We start from the raw sequence: 20692 nt of genomic DNA, 5'->3' as shown, positions 1-20692 counted from the left end.
CACATCTGTAAGCTAAGTATGTAGCTGGAGTCAGCAGCCAGTTAGATGAGCTTAGCATAAAGAGTGGGAGCCAGCTAATTAATGTACTATATCTCAGTTAATCTGTGACATAATCCGCACAAAGCCAAAGTTTCCCATGTTTATGCTAAGCTAAGCTAACTGGCTGCTGGCTCCAATTACGTGCTGAGTTTACAGGCATGAAAATCTTCTCCTAACTCTCAACAGGGAAGCATATAAACAAATAACTCAAAATGTCAGTCGTTTAAGCAGTCAGATTATCCACTCAGCAGCACTTAACTTGAGTAAAAGTTTAGTGCTAGCTGTTTGGCTACAATTAATAACAGACGATCAGCGGACACAGTTTGATCAAAATAATCAAATTTCATAAAGTCATATAGTATGTAAATCAAAGGAGGAGGAGAAAAAAAGTATTTTCACCCTGCTGAGCCACAAATCTACAAATTTCATTTGTGACATGACTACACTATTAGCATGCCATGTAAAATATTCACATGCACACATAAGCTTTATCTATATTCTAAAGTAGATATTTAAACAACTTTGCTTTTGCTTAGTGTTTCGTGCTTTAACCTTGTGTGGTTATAATTGGTGTGTTCTGATTGCTTCAAATATCAAGTGGATTTATGGAGGGCTCATGTTTAGCTGAGTGACAAGAAAAAGCTAATTAACTCGATTATTTAATCACTTTTTGAAATGTTTAACAGGTTAACGGTTAGGGGATGAGCAGAGAGGCAATATAAGTGGCTTGTCCTTGAAGAGTAGTGTGTAGTGGTGGGAAATATTTTAAAAGCTATATTCTACATGTTTTATTTCTGTAAAACACATTTTACACTTCCCTCTCTTTAATATTCTTCTCCTGTCCTGCATCATCACCTGCACACCCACATTAGGATCCTCAGTTTCCTCTCCAGGGAGTTTAATTACATGCTACTTAATTCAGTTTCCCTTGCTACACATTTTTCATTGTCTTTCTATTTTAATGTCCTGCTGCAATGATCCAAAGACATCCAGATTTTTCCCTCCTGTGCATCCCGACTTTCTCCCTCAGCGGGGACAGACAGTGAGGCAGGGAGAGAGAACAGGAGCTGCCCATAAATCGAAAAGGAGAGGGGAGAGAAAGAGCTGGAGACAGAGCAGATGCATTGGCAGGAGCAGAGCCGAGGGCTTTTCTTTCTCCCTCCTGTCTCTTTTGTTGTGTCGGCACAGATAAAAATCTGATGAACGTGGACCACCACCACCACCACCTCACTGCAAGCCTCTTATCCTCAGCCTGTTGGCTGGAGCTGGAGCTGGGTGTGCGGCAGGCTAACGGCGAGCTAGCAGGGGGGCTGCAAAGCTCTGTGGCAGCGAGAAGAGGAGGAAAAAAAAGGAGGAGGGGCTGTGGTGAGCTGGTGGGCTTCCTCTGCCTCACAGACACATTTTATTGACTTGCTAATTGGATGAGGCACTCGGAGGAGAGGATGCAGTGAACGAAAGGAGCTGCTCTCCAGAGGGATACGGCCAAAAGGAAGCATTGTTTGGGTTGCATAAATCTGGCTACTTTATCTCTTTTTTTAAAAAAAAAATTCTGGAGACATAACAACAGATGTTTTTCAGCGTCTTCCAGTGACCCTCACACCGTGCATACATAATTTTATGCATGACATTGTCGAATGGAGGCTCCAGCTGCCAGACGCTTCGTGACAAGTGAATGATTTCCATTTTGATGTTTTTGCACCCTGTTCCCTTTCACCTGTTTTTTTTCCCCCTCTTGAACTCCTTTTTTACCTCAGCCTTGTTTGATGTGCCATTTGACATGAATGGTAATCTGATGGTGAGATAAATTCTTCAACAAATCAAATGTACAAGGAACTGTGCAATGGATATTCTTCAGGGAGAAATGAAGGTATGATATGAGCAAAAGCCCAGACATATACTGTAGTAAGGTGGCATTTTTCATCCAGTATTCATTTATTCCTAGTCAAGAAATGGATCAACCTAATGCACTGACTGTTGCATAATTCCAGGCTGAAATCAACACAGTAAAGGGAAATGTCGTGCCTCATATCTGTCTGTGTGTCTACATGTCAGATTTGTGCAGAATAAATTGAGTTTAGGAAGCAAAGCAAAGCAAAGAGCAGGGAGGATTATGAATGAATCAGTGTTAAAGACCAGTAGTAGCGGTGTGCATTGAGGAGGATTAATGGAGGCATTAAAAAAACAGTCTAGACTTGTTTTACCACTGGGTCAGCCCTTTGAATATATTCTAGAAATTTGCAATTCTAAGAATTCATCTTTTTTTTTTAAACAGACTTTCTATGTCTTTATTTTAAAATGACACTGGGATTCCTGTCAAGTGATCAGGCCTGATATCAGACAAAATCAGCTACACATGCAGGATTTGATCAGGTACCTGTGTTTGATGTTAGATTTTCTCTCTCCCCTGCTTCAGTCTTGTCATGGTTGCCATGACTGAGGTGTGCAGGTCTGGCTAGGTCAGAGAGCAGGTGCCACTGTGCTGAAGTCTGCTGTCCCAATGAGCAAGGCAGGCAACCCACAGAGACGCACCACCTACCTCATTTCCCTCACTCTGGTGAAGGTTGAGGCTGTGCCAGAAAATGTAGCAGCGAACCAGAAGGAGGCTCTTCCAGAGGGGGAAGGGAGCCCTAAAAAGGAGGAGGAGGAAGACGAGGAGGAGGAGGAGAAGGAGGCGGAGAAGGAGAAGGAAGTGAGCAATGCCCCTGAAAAGGAGGAAGGACCTATATGTACACAAGTGGTGGAGAGAGAAACCACACAGGTGGAGGAAGAAGTGGAACAGGTGCAGGTCAGGTATGGCAGCCCCATTGAGAGCTGGGGGAAGTCTGAGAGGAGGGAAACTTATGGACACCAAAAAGACATTGTTTCAGTTGGTAAAAACAAAGACACTTCTTTTGTACATCCGCCTGTTAGGCAGATGATCAAAGTGTATGGAGGAGCTACCACTGAGGGAACTGTGCGTCGAGAGGGCCCGCGCTCAGATGCCCTGCGCCCCAAGACGGAGCTCTACAGAGAGCCCCCGGTCCTGTTCCTAAAGGGTGAAAATGGAGCGGACCTGAGCAGTCGCTCACGTTGCAGCCTCCCTTTTTCCATCCCACCGCAGGTCAGCCAGCGTCCTGAAGTCCTGATGAGGTCACATGCAGGAGGCAACTCCGCATGCTGGAGGGAACTCAGAGAGGCAAACACAAGCATGTATCACTCTGCTAAGACTTTAGATCGAAGGGACAACCGTATCGGAGACCAATCCCCTTTAATGGCAGCTACAACTCTTGGTCCTTACAGGGCGTCCTGGGCCGACAGCGATGGCAGGGGCACACTCATTCGCCCCGGAGCTCCCATCAGCGGAGGATTTTCAGGGGTAATGACAAGGGACAGCCCTCAGGGGGAGAGATTTAAGACGGTGTCTGTTTCCTTCCCTGCACCTCTTGCCACCGACATATCCAGGCCTCAAAGAAAAGGTACAAGTCGTACCCTGGACAGCAGTGAGCCAGATTCCCTCTCTGAGGAGCTGAAGAAGGGAAAGGAAGGCCAGGGGGGAACAATCCAGCGAGCTCCTCCCCGCGACAGAAAGATGCTGAAGTTTATCAGTGGCATTTTCACCAAAAGTACAACTGTGCCGCCCAGCGTCAACACTGCACCTCCCCTCTATCCAGCTGTGGAGAGGGGCTCGAGTGAGGAGGAAGGTAAGGCCATCTCATGCATCTACTGTGTCTGTACACAGAACTCTACGACTTTACTGCTTACTGATACAATGCGCTTGATAATTTATATCACATGATTTCATACATTTTGATTCTTCTTATTGATTTGAACCCCCAGAGTACTTGACATACTTGGAGGAAAACAATAATAAAGAGGACAAATGATCACATGAAGCGATGAAGTTATGCAATTTGGTGAATGAAACGCAAAACGGCTCTTCTGTGAGAATTTGGTGATGGTGGTAACAAAAGAAACTTTCTCATCTGTTGTTGAAGCTCACAGCGATCAGTGACCACTTGGTATGAAATTCAACAAACTAAGAAGAGCATTTTGCTTAATGTGATTACACATTCATCACTCAGTTGTGTGAAACTAAACTATCTTAAACTTGTTTAGTCCCAGTAATGATCTTCTATGTTATTTTACTTAAACATCGATCCAATACTCAGTTATCAGGTGACCATAAATTTATTGCTTATTTTCATTCAAAATGGATTTGAATTTGACTTTAGCACTAAAAATGTCTTCTGTGGTTATATGCACCTGCTTTGATTTAATCTCCATCTGATGTGACTGAAAGCTTGTCCAAGATGACAGTTAAGTAACCTTTCAAATCTTTGAGAGATTTGGTGAGGATTTGGTGGATATTGCACTCTCGGTGTATCTAAAACTTGTTCTTAACTTTCAGTAACTGCATCTGGTGAAAATATATCTACAATCATATATGATGATGAGGTTCTCCTTTGTTGAAATGCAGGCTTACAGAACAGAACACGTGCAGATCTTCCATGGGAGCTGCAGAATGAAACACTGGCACAAACTTTCAGAGCAAAATGACATCTCAGGTGTTAGTTTGGCACATATTAAAGACTGTGCTGCAAGTTATGAGCGTTTATGTGGCTTTTTCCTCTTAATAGTCCGATTTTACTCCGTCAAGGCACAAGGGGGTGAGTTATAACTGATTCATTAATGATGTTGAGGTAAAACAATTTGTTGTGTATCCAGTTAGGTGAGAAAATAAATCAACAGCTTTTCTGATCATTGATTAATCCTTTAGGTCATTTGTTTAAATTTTAGATTTTTTTTTTCTTATTCTCTTAGTATTGACCTGTGTTCAAACAAAATAAGCTACTGGATTGGAGGGAATTGTCGAGTCCATTTTTCACTATTTTCTGACATTTCAAACAATCAATTGCACAAATTGTCAGACTGACTGAAAATGACAATAATCTTTTCCGCTTTGTAATGTTTGCTAGAAATGTTTGCTAGATTTGTGATCAAAATATTAAATGTCAGGTTAATCTGGCTCTGTTTCATAAGATCATTTAGACCTCCAACAGGTCTGTTAGAGAAGTGGATGGAATGTTTTGCTGTAAATAAAACAGCTGTTACGGATACACAACTAAAGTACAACCACCCACAGATTAGAATTTTAACATTATTAATGTTGCTGACAAAGTTTAAAAATTTAGTACAGACTGTTCTTTATCAGCTTTTAGTAGTAAAAAAATGCTATGGTCTTTCTCAACACTTGTGTCAGTACTTGTGACTTCTTAGTGCTAATGAACATTTTCCAAACTCTGACACTACAAAGGAAGATTGTTAAACTTTAACAATCTTGAATCTTTATTGATATGTTCTTAATAAAATCACCTTTGACGGAGAGTGTGGTGTCGGAGTAAGCTCTGAATAATTTGTCAGTAGTAAGTGGGACATGAATAATTAAGGTTGGGGATACACAGAGCTGTGTTCATCAGAGAAGAGCGGGAACCTGCCACTTCCTGCTCTGTGCATAGAGTTAATCAGCCTTCAAATGGAGCCTATTCATTCGTTGATGTTATATTGTGTTCAAGTCTCTGGGCTTGTTGAACCTGTGATTCCAGCATTTTGTATCAGTTTGCTGATGACAGATGAACATCATTGAACACATTTAGTTTATAAAGTATTGATCAGAAGACACATGCCTGCATTTTTTCAGCATCATATGTGCACAGGTGGACATCACGTCTGTGTGCCTCTCACACACGTTGCTGTATCCGTGAGAGACCATTTATTGTATAGAGACTGGGTCTGGAGGCTTCTGGAAAATGGAGTTGCCATGGCAACAGCAAGCCGTGAGAGATGCTATTCGGTGTGTGGTGTGACGCTGTTGATTGAGGGGAGTGTGTGGGGGTGTGGGGATTGCCCAAAGATGGGGATGAAGGGGTTTTAAAGTTAGAATCTGTGTCGCCCAGAGAGGCGACCGATGCTGTGGCTCCGCCCGAACACACCATCGTGACCTGACAGTTTCACTGTGTGTGGGTGTGTCTGTGTGTGTGTGTGTGTGTGTGTGTGTGTGTGTACGCAGACATGCATTACTCTGTATGGTGATGATGATTTCTACATGATTTACATCTGTAGACACTTCCACAGTGTGTGTGTGTGTGTGTGTGTGTGTGTGTTTTATTAAAGGTCCATTCACAGAGGCACCTTGGCTCTAATTCTGCTGAGGTTAGAGCTTAGACATTCAAATCATAATGTTAAGTGCAACCTCAGTACAAAGATACCCCCAGCTACTCTTTTAATGGGGTACTTAAACCTTCAAAATGTGAAAAAAAAACCCACGTCTGTCAGTAGTGAAAAGTATTCGTAGTAATTTCTTTAAAGAAATCTTGTTTTAGGTATTGTTTCCATTTGTCATTTCCTGACTCCAGTGGACTGTCTTATCCCACCTCATTGCAAGGTACTCGTTATCCAAAACCCTGAAACTGGTGGAGGCTTTTCTGTAATGATGTACCGGCTGAGTGATTTCTTTGCAGGAAAACGTTATGGCCGAGTGTGAGAGAGGAAGCTGCTCATGATTTAGATTTTTTTCTAGCGCGCAGAACAGAAATACATCCGTGACCTCAGGATTAAATTAGAGAGTGAGCTGTGGAGTAGTAAAACTAAGAATAAGAATACATTTAAACATCTACAGTAGTGCTGTAACTCCACCTTATGACTCCAGTAAAAACTGAAATGAAATTGAGCTTCCTTTCTGTACCACCTCTATGATTTTTTTTTTCTTTTACAAAGTCTAATTTTAGTACATCAGTGCCAAATCTGATAAAGCATTACTTAGTAACACAATAAACTCGCACAGCTGGAGGATCATTATGATCACAGTTGAGGAATGAAGTAGATATATTTGGCCATAATCACGCAACTATTTATCATCAGGACACTTGGAACATAATGGGGTTGTTTTTAATATTAACACCCAGTCATCATATTATCACTGCCAAGTGGATTTCCTTATCACTAAAACCAATTCCAGACAACCAACACAATCACGGCTCTATTTGAGCTGTTAAACCTTAAATAAATGGTAATAAATCATCTCAGGAATGTAAAAGTGAAAATAAAATAGAATGAGGTGCATTGGGTTTTCACTGGCAGTTCATTTACATTAAACACATTCCACTTTTCCCTGTTTAAATTAAAGGCATTTGTCTTTTTAGTTTTGTTTGATATCCTAGTTAAAAAGTGATAAAGTGATTATATTTAGTAAAATCTGTAAAACCCTGACTGAGGAACGAGTTTTCTCATCTCTGGGGAGGCTGACGTCTGCTGCAACCTGAACACGATGTTTTGTAACAGAATGAGTCACTTGACAGTAGTTATCTTCAATCATCTCTACCAGAGCCATTTCCTTTCTGTCTGATACCACATAATGCTGCACATTTAAGCAACCACAACCCCACTGTAGGTCATTCACCATAAAAACAACCGTGTTGACAAGTAATCTGGTACCATATTGAAAGAAAAAAATCACCAGTGCCATAATTTCATTTGTCCTGCCGCAGTTTCCCCTTTTTCCGGAATATTTTATGAGTTATAGTCAATGTAACAGTACTGGATAAGTGAATCTTTGATGAAACTGCAAAATTTCTGCATTAACGTATAATTTTAAAAAAAATTTAGGTTGTTTGAATCAGGATTCACCTGACACCGCAGAGCACCAAGTGGCATATTCTGTCTTGTTCCAGCTGACACTAACTTCTATAAAATTCATGAAATGAGGGAAACTGCACTGGGAATAAGATGATTTATCTCACCACAGCTGGCTGAATTCTTTGTCAAGGCTGAATTAAAGAACAAATGACTCGTTAGGAGAGTTTTTTGGCAGGCTAACCATCATAAAAAGCAAAAAACTTGGTGTGTCTAATGGTATTAAGGTAAACTAAAGATATCTGGCATGCTCTCTGACTCAAATATACTCGCACATTTGTACACTTGATTGAATTTTCTGGGTGCTCAGTGTCTGGGAGCTGCAGGTTCTCCATGCCCAGTGAGACATCATCCCGACTCTCCTCACTGTGCTCACAGGCAGTCAGACGAAACCTGGCCAGCAGTCAGCAATTACTCTTTTAAAGGAACACTACAACGTTTTGGGGGAAAATAGTGGGAGTTTGGCTCAGAGTCTGTTATCAACTTCTTCTTCTTCTTTGTACATTCACAGAAATAGGTTTAGCTCTTGTTTAGCTTGGCTTAGCTTGTCTTAGCTCAGCTTGGCACAAAGACTGAAAGCAGAGGGAATGGTTGGCCTACTTAGCTTTTCTCCAAACCAGTGACCAGTGGTACCTACCTGCCACAGTTTCATCACTCAATCCCAGGTGTCTTATGGCTGTGTTGTTGACAATGCTAACAACTTTTAACATATCAATAAGAAGAGTTTGGGAGTTGTCAAAAGATCTATGTATGGATGATGGAGGACAACCACTTTTGCATCCTGTTTGTACCATCTTGGTCCCAGCATGTGGTACACCTCTTAAAGCAGTCTGATATTTCTAAAAATACTTGGCCTTCTTGCTCACAGTCAGATGGGACAATCGATGATGTGTTTCCAGGGCAGAAATTGATCTGGGGAGTTAATTTTTAGCCAAGGCGAGTGCAAAGCCGGGGGAAACCCCTCTTAGTTCTGTTAAAGCACAGCTTCCAGCAATAGCAACGTTTTCTTATCTGCAGTTTGTATCCTGTATACCAAAACATCAACTCATCACAGACTGAGCTTAGTTTTAACATTTTGTTAATGAATCCTTTCTCATCCTCACCCATTGTTATTTTTTTTCGTCTTCAGCTGCATGCACCAGCAGTCAGGAATGGACCATGAGCCAAACTATACAAGAGCTTCACTTGGTAAGTGTTGGGATTTAACTTTCGCAAATCAGTGAGCAAGGTTTAATATTAAATTCGTGTTTCCTCTCCATGTGTATCTGTGCACTGCAGGGTGTTTTGGGAGGTCTGTGCAGTGGGAAGTCTGCCCTGGTCCACAGACACTTGACAGGAAGTTACCTACAGCTGGAGAATGCTGAGGGTTGGTTACACATGTCCTTATCTGAAACACAGATCAATAGACATTAATACTGACTGTATTCCATTTAGATGATCCAGAGGCAGGGCCATGGAAAGATATTCATGCTGCTATAACAGGTTAAAATATCTGCTGTGCAAAAGGTCTGTTACAGCTCCCGTTTATTGCCTCTGTGTATATGCAGGGCGCCAGTACATTAAGGATGTCCTTGTTGATGGACAGAGCCACCTGTTGATAATCAGAGAAGAGACGGAGCTCCCAAGTGCTCAGGTGGGTTGGTAAAACTGGACAAGCAAGTCAACTTGATGTAAACTGGTCCTGACGCACCTGTGTGTTTTGACTGATCCTCCTCTTCTCCATTCCCCTCAGTTTGCAAGTTGGGTGGATGCAGTTATTTTGGTCTTCAGTCTGGAAAATGAGGCCAGCTTTCAGGAAGTTTACAAAATCTACCACCAGCTCGCTATCCACCGGCCTGTTTCTGAGATACCGTTCATAGTAGTCGGCACTCAAGGTAAGACACTCACACATAAGACTGTGCTCTGATTTCAGATGTTCGCAGAGTTGGAGCTTTGTCACATTTGTGATTTGGTTTTTTTTTGTTTTTTTTCTAGATAAGATCAGCAGCACCAATCCCAGAGTAATAGATGATGCCAGAGCCAGACAGCTTTGCTCAGACGTGCGGCGCTGCACTTACTATGAAACCTGTGCAACGTACGGCCTCAATGTGAACAGAGTCTTCACTGATGGTATGAGTCCCTTTCAAATTCACACCCGAGCACTGAGGGTTCTAAGATGAGATGCAGAAATATCAAAGTTTTGTGTCTTATTAGAGCTAATGTTTTTTTGTTCCACAGCTGCTCAGAAGATTATAACAGCCAAGAAACAAGCTGCTCTACTGGCGTCCTGTAAATCTCTCCCCAACTCTCCCAGTCACTCTGGAGGTTCCACCCCAGTGTCGGGAGTCTTTCCAGGACAGGTAGGACCGTTGTGAACCATCTGCTCCACACTATCTGAAAAAAAAGGTACTAAGTTGTACCACTTAAATTTAAACTATATAGACACATCCAGACACACCTCTTCATGGGGCTGTTTTTCAGGAGTTGGGCTCAACCACTTACTTCCAGTGAAGGGAAATCTTAATGCTTCAGCATACCAAGACAATGCTATGCTTCCAACTTTGTGGCAACAGTATGGGGAAGGTCCTTTTCTATTCCAGCATGACTGTGTCCCAGTGCACAAAGCAAAGTCCATAAAGACATGGCTGGATGAGTTTGGTGTGGAGGAACTTGATTGGCCCACACAGAATCCTGACCTCAACCCCATCCAACACCTTTGGGATGAACTGGAGCAGAGATTGTTAGTCAGGCCTTTTGGTCCAACATCAGTGCCTGATCTCACAAATGCTCTACTGCATGAATGGGCAAAAATTCCCACAGAAACACTCCAAACTCTTGTGGAAAGCCTTCACAGAAGAGTGGAAGCTGTTACAGCTGCAAAGCTGTCTGTGTGTTTAGAATGCGATGCCATTAAAGTCCCTGTTGGTGTAATGGTGTAGTGTCCCAGTGCTTTTTTCTATATAGTGTACATTTTCATGCTGAGTGTCTGGTTATTTTTGCTGTTGTAATAAACTCACTCATCTCACTCTTCTGTGTGATTATCGCTTACTTTATTGGATACATCCCCTTTGCTTGGACTCTTTCATTTCTTTAGGCCAGTAATGGTGGTCAAAGCAGTGACTACTCCTCATCACTTCCCTCCACTCCTGTGATCAGCCATAAGGAGCTCGGCAGGACAGTGAGGGGGGAAAAACAGGAAGGTGCCACGCCTGGGTCAGTCCGCAGTGCCACCCGGAGACGTACCTCCAGATTTGCGGTATATACTTGTCAAGTTATTGTTTTTCAGGGGCCTAAAGCAGCCATGAGGCTCAACCAAGGAAAATTTTTCCTTTTCCATCTTGTCATGGAAATTGTCTGTGAATACGCAGCACCTCATGAAATGAATACACAAAAACATTGATGGTTTTAGAGTAATCATATTGTCAAATCATCACAATAGGAGATAAACAAACTTTAATCCAGGAAGTCAGAAGGAGTGTCTGAACGGACAGGATGGACACACTGTCTCATATAGTTTTCCAGCCAGTGAGCTGACCATTGGCAACTTTCCAGGTGGAATAAACAAAGGCTCATTCCAGGACTTTACCTTCTAAAGAGGCTACACAAGAGGCTACAACTGTTGTTCCAATGAACAGAAATTTAAAAAAAAGTTCAAAAAAACAAATTTACAACCACTTTATTTTTATATTTCCTTTCTTTCTTTTTTCTTTTTAAATTTTGACCTTACTTATTACCAGAATCACATGCTTTTATTTGACTCTAGACACTGGTAATAGTTGTCAGAAATCTTGGTGCTTAAAAACGAATCAAGACCCCGGGTAGCAGAAATGGAAATGGTTAAGCTCAATTTATAAGCCAGCTTTTGCAGTCAGCTGAAACTCCATTTACATTTCCAAATACCTTTAATACTTTTGTGTTTAAATGCAAAGCAGCTCCTAAGAAAATCTTCTTTCTTTAATTCTAAATTATACATATATATTTTTAGCCAACTACCCCATTCTTCCCTCTGATGCAGTTATTACTTCTGTTGTTTGCTTAGGGCCGGAGAGGCAGTGACTCAAACAGAAGGAGTGCAGACTGTAAGGCAGATCTGGGCAGTGGACGCTCCATTCCCATCAAACAGGTAGGACACAGATTCGCACCCGATGCAGAAACAAATATGATGTAACTAAATCTGTCTGGAGAGGGCACACGACCAGCAATCACTTGAAATGTGTGAAGGCAGCCTCATCATGCAGAGTGATGAAGTGTTGTGATCTCCCATGTTGGCCTGATGAATAGGCTAGTGGGTGTTTCTGGCAGCCAGCAGTCGTTATGTTGCAGGAATCTGTGAGATGAACACACAAGACTTTGGTTATAAATTCTCACTCCTCAGTTTTTTGTCACCTGCATCAGGGCATCTTGCTGAAGCGCAGTGGGAACTCACTGAACAAAGAGTGGAAGAAGAAGTATGTCACGTTGTCCAACGATGGCATACTGTCCTATCACTCCAGTGTCAATGTGAGTCAGTGTGTTGACAGAGCCCTCTGAAGTATTATGCCACTGCAAGCCCCAGTGGCAGCTAATGGTTTATGGTAATGACCGATGTTTGACTTGGCAGGACTACATGCTAAATGCCCCCGGGAAAGAGATGGACCTGCTGCGAGTGACAGTGAAGGTGCCGGGAAAGCGACCGCCTCGTGCTGTACCCGCCTGCGGCCTTCCAGTTGGACTCAATGGACGGGTCAAAGATGCGCCAGCACTTGAGGGTGTCAGCCCAGGTCAAAGAATAAATGTTTTTTGAATTTAAGTCCTTAAAAACAAGTATACAAAGCTTAGGTACAGATTTTTGAAAAAGCATAAAACAATAAGAAAAAAATACAATCTGAATAGTATTTCTTAACTAATCTAATCTCAACTTTGCAAGTTTAAAGACACATAATAGCTCTGGTGTTGGGCTACATGTGTGTGAGGACTTGAACAGGAATGATGAATAGTAAGAAAAAACAGAAACAAAATCCTGATGAAACATACTTGTTGAGGGCAAAAAGCAGAGAAATTCAAGACTACAGTAAATGTACAGTTCCTTTAATCTGAAGACTTTTGTGACAAAGGATTAAGCATGGCAATGTTTTACAAAAGAAAAGTGCACTGAGAGTTTGAAAGCCTTCAGTACTCCATGCGTCATGCTGTCTCTGGAGTTCAAACATTACCAGTAATGCACTTTTTAATTGCCTTTGCTCTATTTTTCATTCGATGTTTGCCTAAATTACTCTATTATTAAGTACATGTTTGATGTCATCCCTACAGTTCCTGTCAGTGCCAGCAGCCTCCTGCAAGTGGAGGAAATGGAAGGGCTGGGTAGTGCGCTCTTCCTGAGGAGTAACAGAGGTGTGCAGCGATGTCCATCTGCACTGTCTAATCACGCTCAAAGTGTTGGTGAGCAAAGGACCTTTTAATCTGTGCATATGTTTAGCTTAAAAGACATAAATGTTTTGTATCTGATTTAATTTGGGTTTTTGTGTGTGTGTGTGCGTGTGCGTGTGTGTGTGTGTGTTCTTGTGGACAGACTCTGCAGTTGAGGGTGTGTCTAGCTCGTCCTCCACCAAAGACGTGGGCTCCTCTTCCCCCGTGACAGACAGGAAGAAGCATCGCAGAAAGAAGAGCATGAACCAGAAAGGGGATGCAACCATTGGCCAAGCAGATGGTAAAGGCTAAGAATTCCATGTGTCTTTGTCTTCAGCGTTTAGCAAATCCCAGACAATAACTGCAACAATCACACTCTGATCGTTAAGATGTAATGTTAATTTAATTTAAAAAGTAATTTAATTATGTTTTATTTCATCATGTAATCTTCATTATTTCCTTTTTTCTCTCTTTGGCTTTTTGTAACATTTTCTGTCTCCTCATGTAGCCAAGCGCAAAATGTGGAAGCTTAAAAGCTTTGGTAGCTTAAGAAATGTGAGCAAGACAGGTAATCTGCCATTTTACACCTTTTAAGCTCTGACATAAAAACATGCTTTTACCCAACGGTGGTCAGACATGGACACTTGACTGCAATATTGCATGCAAACAAAACTGTCTTCTTAGTTCACAATGCTTACTGTTGCTGAGGTTTCTACGTTTGAATGACAGTCGATGAAAAGTCTCTTGTACGTTCCATGTTGATGTTTTTTTCTGTGTGTGTGTCTGTCAGATGAGGATAACTTTGACTTCCTCATTGTGTCGAGCACTGGCCAGACTTGGCACTTTGAAGCCCAGAGTGTGGAAGAGAGGGACTCCTGGGTCCAAGCCATTGAGAGCCAGATCCTGGCCAGCCTGCAGCTGTGTGAGAGCAGCAAAAACAAGGCAAGAAGAAACAAAGGCATACACTGCATTAATACCATGATCATTCCTTTTTAATATATTTGACTGACATGTATTAACTTCACTGATTATGTCCTGAATTCCTAACCCTGCAGTTGTTATGATTTAGCTGTTGTCACTGTAGTCATGAAAACTCTAAGAAACTCTAAGAAAGGTAAAAAAAAATAACAAAAAGAAGAAGGAATTTGATTTAATAAATAAAAGTGTGTCATTTACAATGAAGCTCAGTAAGCTGTAGGTATGTGTGAGCATAGTTTATATCAACATACAGAGCCAAATACTTTTAATTGCTTTTAACTTGCTTCACAAAAACAAGAATCTGGATACCACAGAAATGTTCAAAACACATTATGTTGCACAATTCCAGTAGATTTGAGCATTTAGCATGATCAAAATATGTGGGTGTATATGCAGACGAATCAAATTTAACGTTTATTGGTGGTGATAAAATAACACAACACAACATAATAAAAAAACACCTTTGTATCTTCTTCGTATAATCTGTCCATGTGTGTGCAGCAGTAGTGTTATGTGCACCACCACAATGATAATTTAAATGACAACTGACAAAATATTATGAATATTGCTTGAAAAATGTTCTCCCACGCTTTCATGCAGCTACAAAGCAAACAGTGGCACAAATGTGGTTAAAATGCTGTTGTTTTGTTTTTTTATGGCGCACAATGCCTTTTTTGTTATCAGCATTATGTTGCCCTGCTTGCACCAAGGAGGGCAAAGTCCCACACCTGAGGTTGTGTTTATGCAGATGATCAAGTGGTGCAGTGCAATCATGTGCCCATATTAGCATGAAATTGTGTCCTTGTCCTTGTTTCCATCTGCTCAGACCAACTTTCAATGCAGAACAATTCTTAAGACATTTTATACAGAGAATATGCATTAACTGTTTATGTAGTGAAACCATTTGTACACTAGTTGGTGGGTATAGGATGTGTCTGTAGGATGCAGCTTAAGCTCTATCAAAGATTTACTCAAAATTTCTAAAGCAGATTTTTTTTGTTTGAAATCAGAAATAATCTATTGGTTGTGTAAACTCTTATCAGAGCTTCAAAGCAGAGGCACTGTTGTACTATTGTAAATGTATTCAAATATGACCAGTGGAAGGCAGCCTTTGTTATTTTAGTAAGCACAAAACAGACAGCAGTCCCGCAAACACCTTTATTTTATGACATAACATTTAAATTCAGTTTCAAAACTGATTTTATCTGCCTTGGCGTACATTTTTAGGGTTGTATAATCATATATCTGTGCTGCGTATTTGTACTTTGGGACTCCTGGATAAGAACAGTTTCCTCATAAGAGAAGCTGGACTCTCTTCTCAGCCCATTAGGAAACTGTTACTGCTGTGGCTTTTAAAAGGGATGAGGACAGCTAATTAGGTTGGCCATTACCAAAACCCGCCCCATCTCCAGAACTGTATGCGGTCCCGTCCACTAATGGGCTGTGCTGGTTTCTTGTGTTGAGAGCCTGTCCTTCTGTGGAATCACTTTCATCATCTCCAAAAATGGTAATTGCCACTAATATAATGATTCTCAATAATTACTTTAATCCCTGATGCGTTAATGTTATGAGGACTGTATGTCTTAGGAGGTGAAAACTGATCACTTTACAGCTCTAAATGGTTATAATAATGATTATAGCCTTCTTGCACAGATTTTTCTCCCTCTCAGACATGCACGCTTCTGTGGACATCATGCATGGGGTGGAGGGGGGCGACTTTATCCAAAATCGCTTTGCCCAGACTTTATCCAGCCAGCTCAAATCTGACTGAGCTCATGTGTGAATAGAGCAGGACATTGTCTGGAGAATTTCCACTGAGCGAGTAGAAGTCTTGACGACATTGCAAAGAACGTAGCTGCTTCTTACCCTTTTCTTCTTGCTTGTAGGTTGCTCTTTTATCAATATATTCCCAAATACATGTAGTAAAATCAGTCATCATTATGGATAAGTTCTCCTGTTCCTGTACCCAGCTGCCACCCCTTGCCTACAATTAAATGGAAGTGAGAACTTGGCACTGAAAATCTCCTCTTATGTGCTACGTGTGTGGAAAAGGCAACTCTGTGACGGAACCTGATTGTTATGTGTAAAAACAGCTTTGGAAATTGTAATCATTGTTGTTGATAATGAGAGCAGCTAGCAGAGCTAGTACCTCATGGGGTTATCTCACTGGTGTTTCTCTCTATGTTCTCCACAGGCTCGCAAGAACAGCCAGAGCGAAGCAGTGGCTCTGCAGGCGATCCGCAACGCAAAGGGCAACAACTTCTGTGTTGACTGCGATGCTCCGAGTTAGTGGCGCATACTTATAAGTTTTCTCCCACATGTTCATAACTGTGTCTGGCTTTGGTACATTGTTAATCTTGTCTCGTATCAACACTGCATGTGTCTTCCCTCCTGAAGCTTTTTTTTTTTTTCATTTGCTCTTTGCTCGTGTTTTCCATGTTAAGCGTCTGTGATGTAGCATAGGCATGAGGCATAAGAATCAAACAGTTTCACACTACAGCCAGGATGTCCATACGTTTTAGAGTACTTTTATTTAGGTGGGGCAATAAGCTGTGATGAATGTGGAGGAAAATCATTTGTTAAACACTTGAGGCTTTGTATATTTTCCCTCTCCGAGAGCAAAGTTGGTCAGTCACTAGAAAATGGATGTGACACTACTACATACATTTTTTGACTACATGGGAAGTCAAAAAAGACCGAGTGATTCTGACCCTCCCCTACCTTTGGACTATTCATATACATTTAACATAACATACTATTTAAAAACACTGTTGTCAGATGTTGTAAAAACACAAAATGATCGTATCACTCGAACACAAATAAAGTTACTAACTTGCCCTACTTTACATGTTATCACAGATAAACTCAGATGTGGCATCACTTTTTTGTTTTCTGTGTGGGTTTTCTGAATTTGAATTAATGTAGAAGAAAGTTAGTGTTTCTTTCAATAATAATTGCTTTCATGTTGTGTAACTGTGAAGGCAGGCTTAAGAAACCTGAATTACATGAAACTCATAACCTAAATACCGAATCTTTTCTCAATCCTCTTATGTCATAAAACAAAATGTCTGCCTAAACAGTTGCTGCAGTGCTAATTGCAAGGTAAATGAGCCAGTTAGGCAGGGACGTACAGACATTTGGATGCGTTCGGTTTCAGTCCAACGCAGGAGCAATAAGCTGCAAAGCATATTTATGGTGAACTTTTTGTTATTTTTTAGAAATACAGTCAGCAAAGTTTCATTTCAATGTCATTAATATACTCTGTAATTATGATGACTTAGACATCACTAAACCAAATAAAAATAGATGAAATGCTGAATATTCTAATGTTGGAAGACTTTAAAGGGCCAGAGCTTCAGTGGAAAATATTCTTTGGCACATTGGCCACAGATTTAACAGCTCAGCTTTAAAATTTGTCCAAACAGGATTTCACACAACTTTAGACACTTGTGTGGCAACTGGGAGAAATCTACATGGAAAAAATCTATCAGCTGTACACAAATAGCCATAGTCAATGAAGCTGTGGCCTAATTCATTGTGTTCTCTCTCAGATCCAACCTGGGCCAGCCTGAACCTGGGCGCTCTCATATGCATTGAGTGTTCAGGGATCCACAGAAACCTGGGGACCCACCTGTCACGTGTTCGCTCGCTGGACCTTGATGATCTGCCACGGGAGCTCACGCTGGTTCTCAGTGCCATCGGCAACCACATGGTGAACAGTATATGGGAGGCGCGCACTCTGGGCCATCGTAAACCAGCACCTGATGCTACACGGTAAAGACACACCGTCGCAAAAGACAAGAATGGAAAACAAATATGAAGAAATGATGTGTCTGAGGTTACCAGTTTCAGTAAAAATCAGTTGTCATTCTTGAACAGCAGAAAGACAAGAAGCTTTTTCACTGAGTATTCATCATCTTCTACTCGTTTCTCTTGTTCAGTGAGGAACGGGAGTCGTGGATCAGGGCCAAGTATGAGCAAAAACTGTTTGTGGCACCGTTGCCTCCTCCCACTCCTGGCGAGGGCCCAGACATCACGCTATCTGGCCGTCTTCTTTTGGCAGTGATGGAGCACAACCTCCCCAAGCTGCTGCTACTTTTGGCCCACTGCACTAAAGAGGACATTAATGCTCCTCTCAGCATGGCGCTCTCCTCCAGGTCACTCTTAGCGCTGCGACTGCCCGGCTCTGCCCTGCACGCGGCCTGTCAGCAGAGTGATGTGGTGATGACGCAGCTTCTGGTTTGGGTGTGTTTACCTCCCTCTCCCTCTCTGATATAGGAATCATTAAAAATGTTGTATAGATTATCTGATTGCATGGGTACAGTGAAGGTACATTAAAATGTAGTAAAGGATGATCCACAAGGTGTGAAACTGTGGAAAATACTCCATCAGTATATTGCATAAGTTACACAGGGAGAAAAAGGGGGACTGGGTATGAAATAAGTAGCTATAGATGGGTGGAGGAGCCCCATACACAATGTGCAGGACCCAGAATTTTGTGCTGCACCCCTGGAGTTACGCCAGTCTGGCAAAATAATAAATGTTACCCTTCAAGAACCTCTAAGCAATTTCCTCAGCAAAAAACAAAAAGCATTTAACCAGATGACTCAGCAGACCACTCAAGGGTGATCAATATGTGTGAAAGGCACTAAAACTCACCGAGTCACACCTTGCCGGGATCATTTAAGACCGTCCTGCAAGGCTGAGGTTGCAGTCTGTTCCACATGTGATAAAAACCTTCTTAAAATGAATATGGGTTAATTACATAAGCTAATAAATATTTTATTTTCTCTTTTGTTATATATGCATCATCAGTATGGCTGTGATGTTCGATATCGGGACGCTCAGGGGCAGACAGCACTGGTTCTGGCTCGCAATGCTGGCAGCCAGGAGTGTGTTGACATCTTGCTTCAGTACGGATGCCCAAATGAACCAACCACCGCTGTCGGTTTCACAGCACCTGCGACATCCAGCCTGACGGTTGCCACGACACTCAAGATCTCGCACAAGAGCAGCAGCACCAGCTTGAGTTACAGCACGTCGAGAAGAGCAGTGTCATAATCAAAACGTGTCATCGTGGTAAACTCTGTGTGTGTGTGTGTGTGTGTGTGTGTGTGTGTGTGTGTGAGCATGTCGCTTTGCCGTCATAGAGTCCTGTACACTCAGGACAGGAACAGCAGGACTGATGGATATGTTGCCAGATGTTGCACTCCCTAAGGTGTGTCTGCTGGAATGATTTAACCAAAACTAAAAGAGACATTTTCCTGATTACACTTCCTGTGTAGACTATGAAAATGAAAAATGTTATCAGTAGGAATGTATTGCACTGTGTACCAGCTGGTATGATTCATATTTCACCATGCAGTCAATATTCAACTTTACTCTACACTCAGTTAAAGAACGGAAATTTGCCTTCGGCCTCAAACAAGCTTATCCGAGCATCACGAACCCAGAGAAAAAGAACTGCAATAAGTTTGCGATTTCATAGATGGATGTCGCTATTTTCAAGTCTGCCTCTGTCTGCTTGAAATTCTACCCTTACAAACGTACCCATATTTCTTACCTTTATTGACGGCGAATGTCGGTTTTCGTTTCAGAGTGCATATGCTGTGTTACGTTCAACACAGCCGGTCGCTCAATGCATAAATAATGTTGTGCAAGCCTGGGAAAAAAAAAAGAAGAAAAACAGAACAGTGACTGAAAAAGAGAGGCTGTTTCAAAGCTAATCAAAACAACTGTATAGAAATGCATTGATAAAATATTATAATTCTAAAAATTTAAAAAAGTGCTTCATTTTCCAGATTGTTATTGTATGATTTGTACAGTTGGTTCTGTGTATAAAACTCAAAGGGTTACTCTCAGCTGTTCAGAGGCTTGCTGTGCAGCGTCTTGGTTCGGTTGTCCTTTAAGTAACCACCTGATTAACTCTTTGACACCCAAGACTGAGATTTCTATGTTACGTTTGTATCACTGTGTGTGACATGAACACTGTACATGATGTGTGCATTATGACTTCAGCAGCAGCAGCAGCTCGTTATCAAGGCGAGTGTAAAACTAGATGTGTAAATGAACAAGTGAAATGCCTTGATATCGATTGAATGTATACAAAAGCCGATGGTTTGAGTTCATTATTTCCCACACTTATGTGTTTTATAGATGATACAGTTTTGGTGACTGTCAGGGCATTTATTTTTTACTTACAACATATTATTCTTACTGTGACTAATTAAATAGTTTGGTTTGATAGATTAAAATTTGGCAAAGGTTCTGATCTATAAAACCGGGCCTTCGAATGACTATGATTATATTTGTAAGTGGATGAAGATCAACACAAAATAAGGGAATGTTGCCCAATTTAACATTTAAAAAAAAAGGTATAAAAAATAACCCTCCTGCAGTACTGTGTGTATTTTTGTGTTACTCTGAAGACACCGCTGAGTGTACATGTCTGTGATGTAAGCATCTCTCCATTTGTATTATTTGTATTTTTTTACTCATGCGATGGTTCATAGAGCATTCATTATCAATACACTCTAAGGCTACTGCCCAAGATGTGGTCGTGTTGTTCAGAGTTGTGTGTGTGTTTATTTCTGCACCTGGACTAACAGCAGACCTCATTTCAGAAGGTGAGCTGAGTTTTTGT

General features: G+C 41.4%; 1 protein-coding gene across 1 annotated transcript; it reads left to right on the top strand.

Moving 5' to 3' along the window:
* Positions 1 to 208: 208 nt before the first annotated feature.
* Positions 209 to 19150, top strand: LOC124056527 (arf-GAP with GTPase, ANK repeat and PH domain-containing protein 1-like). The gene is made up of 20 exons (XM_046384067.1): positions 209 to 1906; positions 2453 to 3719; positions 8837 to 8895; positions 8986 to 9073; positions 9255 to 9340; positions 9440 to 9581; positions 9682 to 9816; positions 9925 to 10046; positions 10781 to 10942; positions 11726 to 11809; positions 12082 to 12186; positions 12287 to 12446; positions 12976 to 13104; positions 13235 to 13372; positions 13580 to 13639; positions 13862 to 14013; positions 16244 to 16334; positions 17601 to 17823; positions 17991 to 18294; positions 18865 to 19150. The coding sequence occupies exons 2-20, from the start codon at positions 2537 to 2539 to the stop codon at positions 19108 to 19110; spliced, it is 3669 nt and encodes a 1222-aa protein (XP_046240023.1). The 5' UTR covers positions 209 to 1906; positions 2453 to 2536; the 3' UTR covers positions 19111 to 19150.
* The last annotated feature ends 1542 nt before the right edge of the window (positions 19151 to 20692 follow it).

This window comes from Scatophagus argus, chromosome 3 (assembly GCF_020382885.2).
Source record: "Scatophagus argus isolate fScaArg1 chromosome 3, fScaArg1.pri, whole genome shotgun sequence".
Classification (NCBI taxonomy): Eukaryota; Metazoa; Chordata; class Actinopteri; family Scatophagidae; genus Scatophagus; species Scatophagus argus.
The sequence above is the reverse complement of the archived record's forward strand: the minus strand, read 5'-3'. Positions and strand labels throughout refer to the sequence as shown.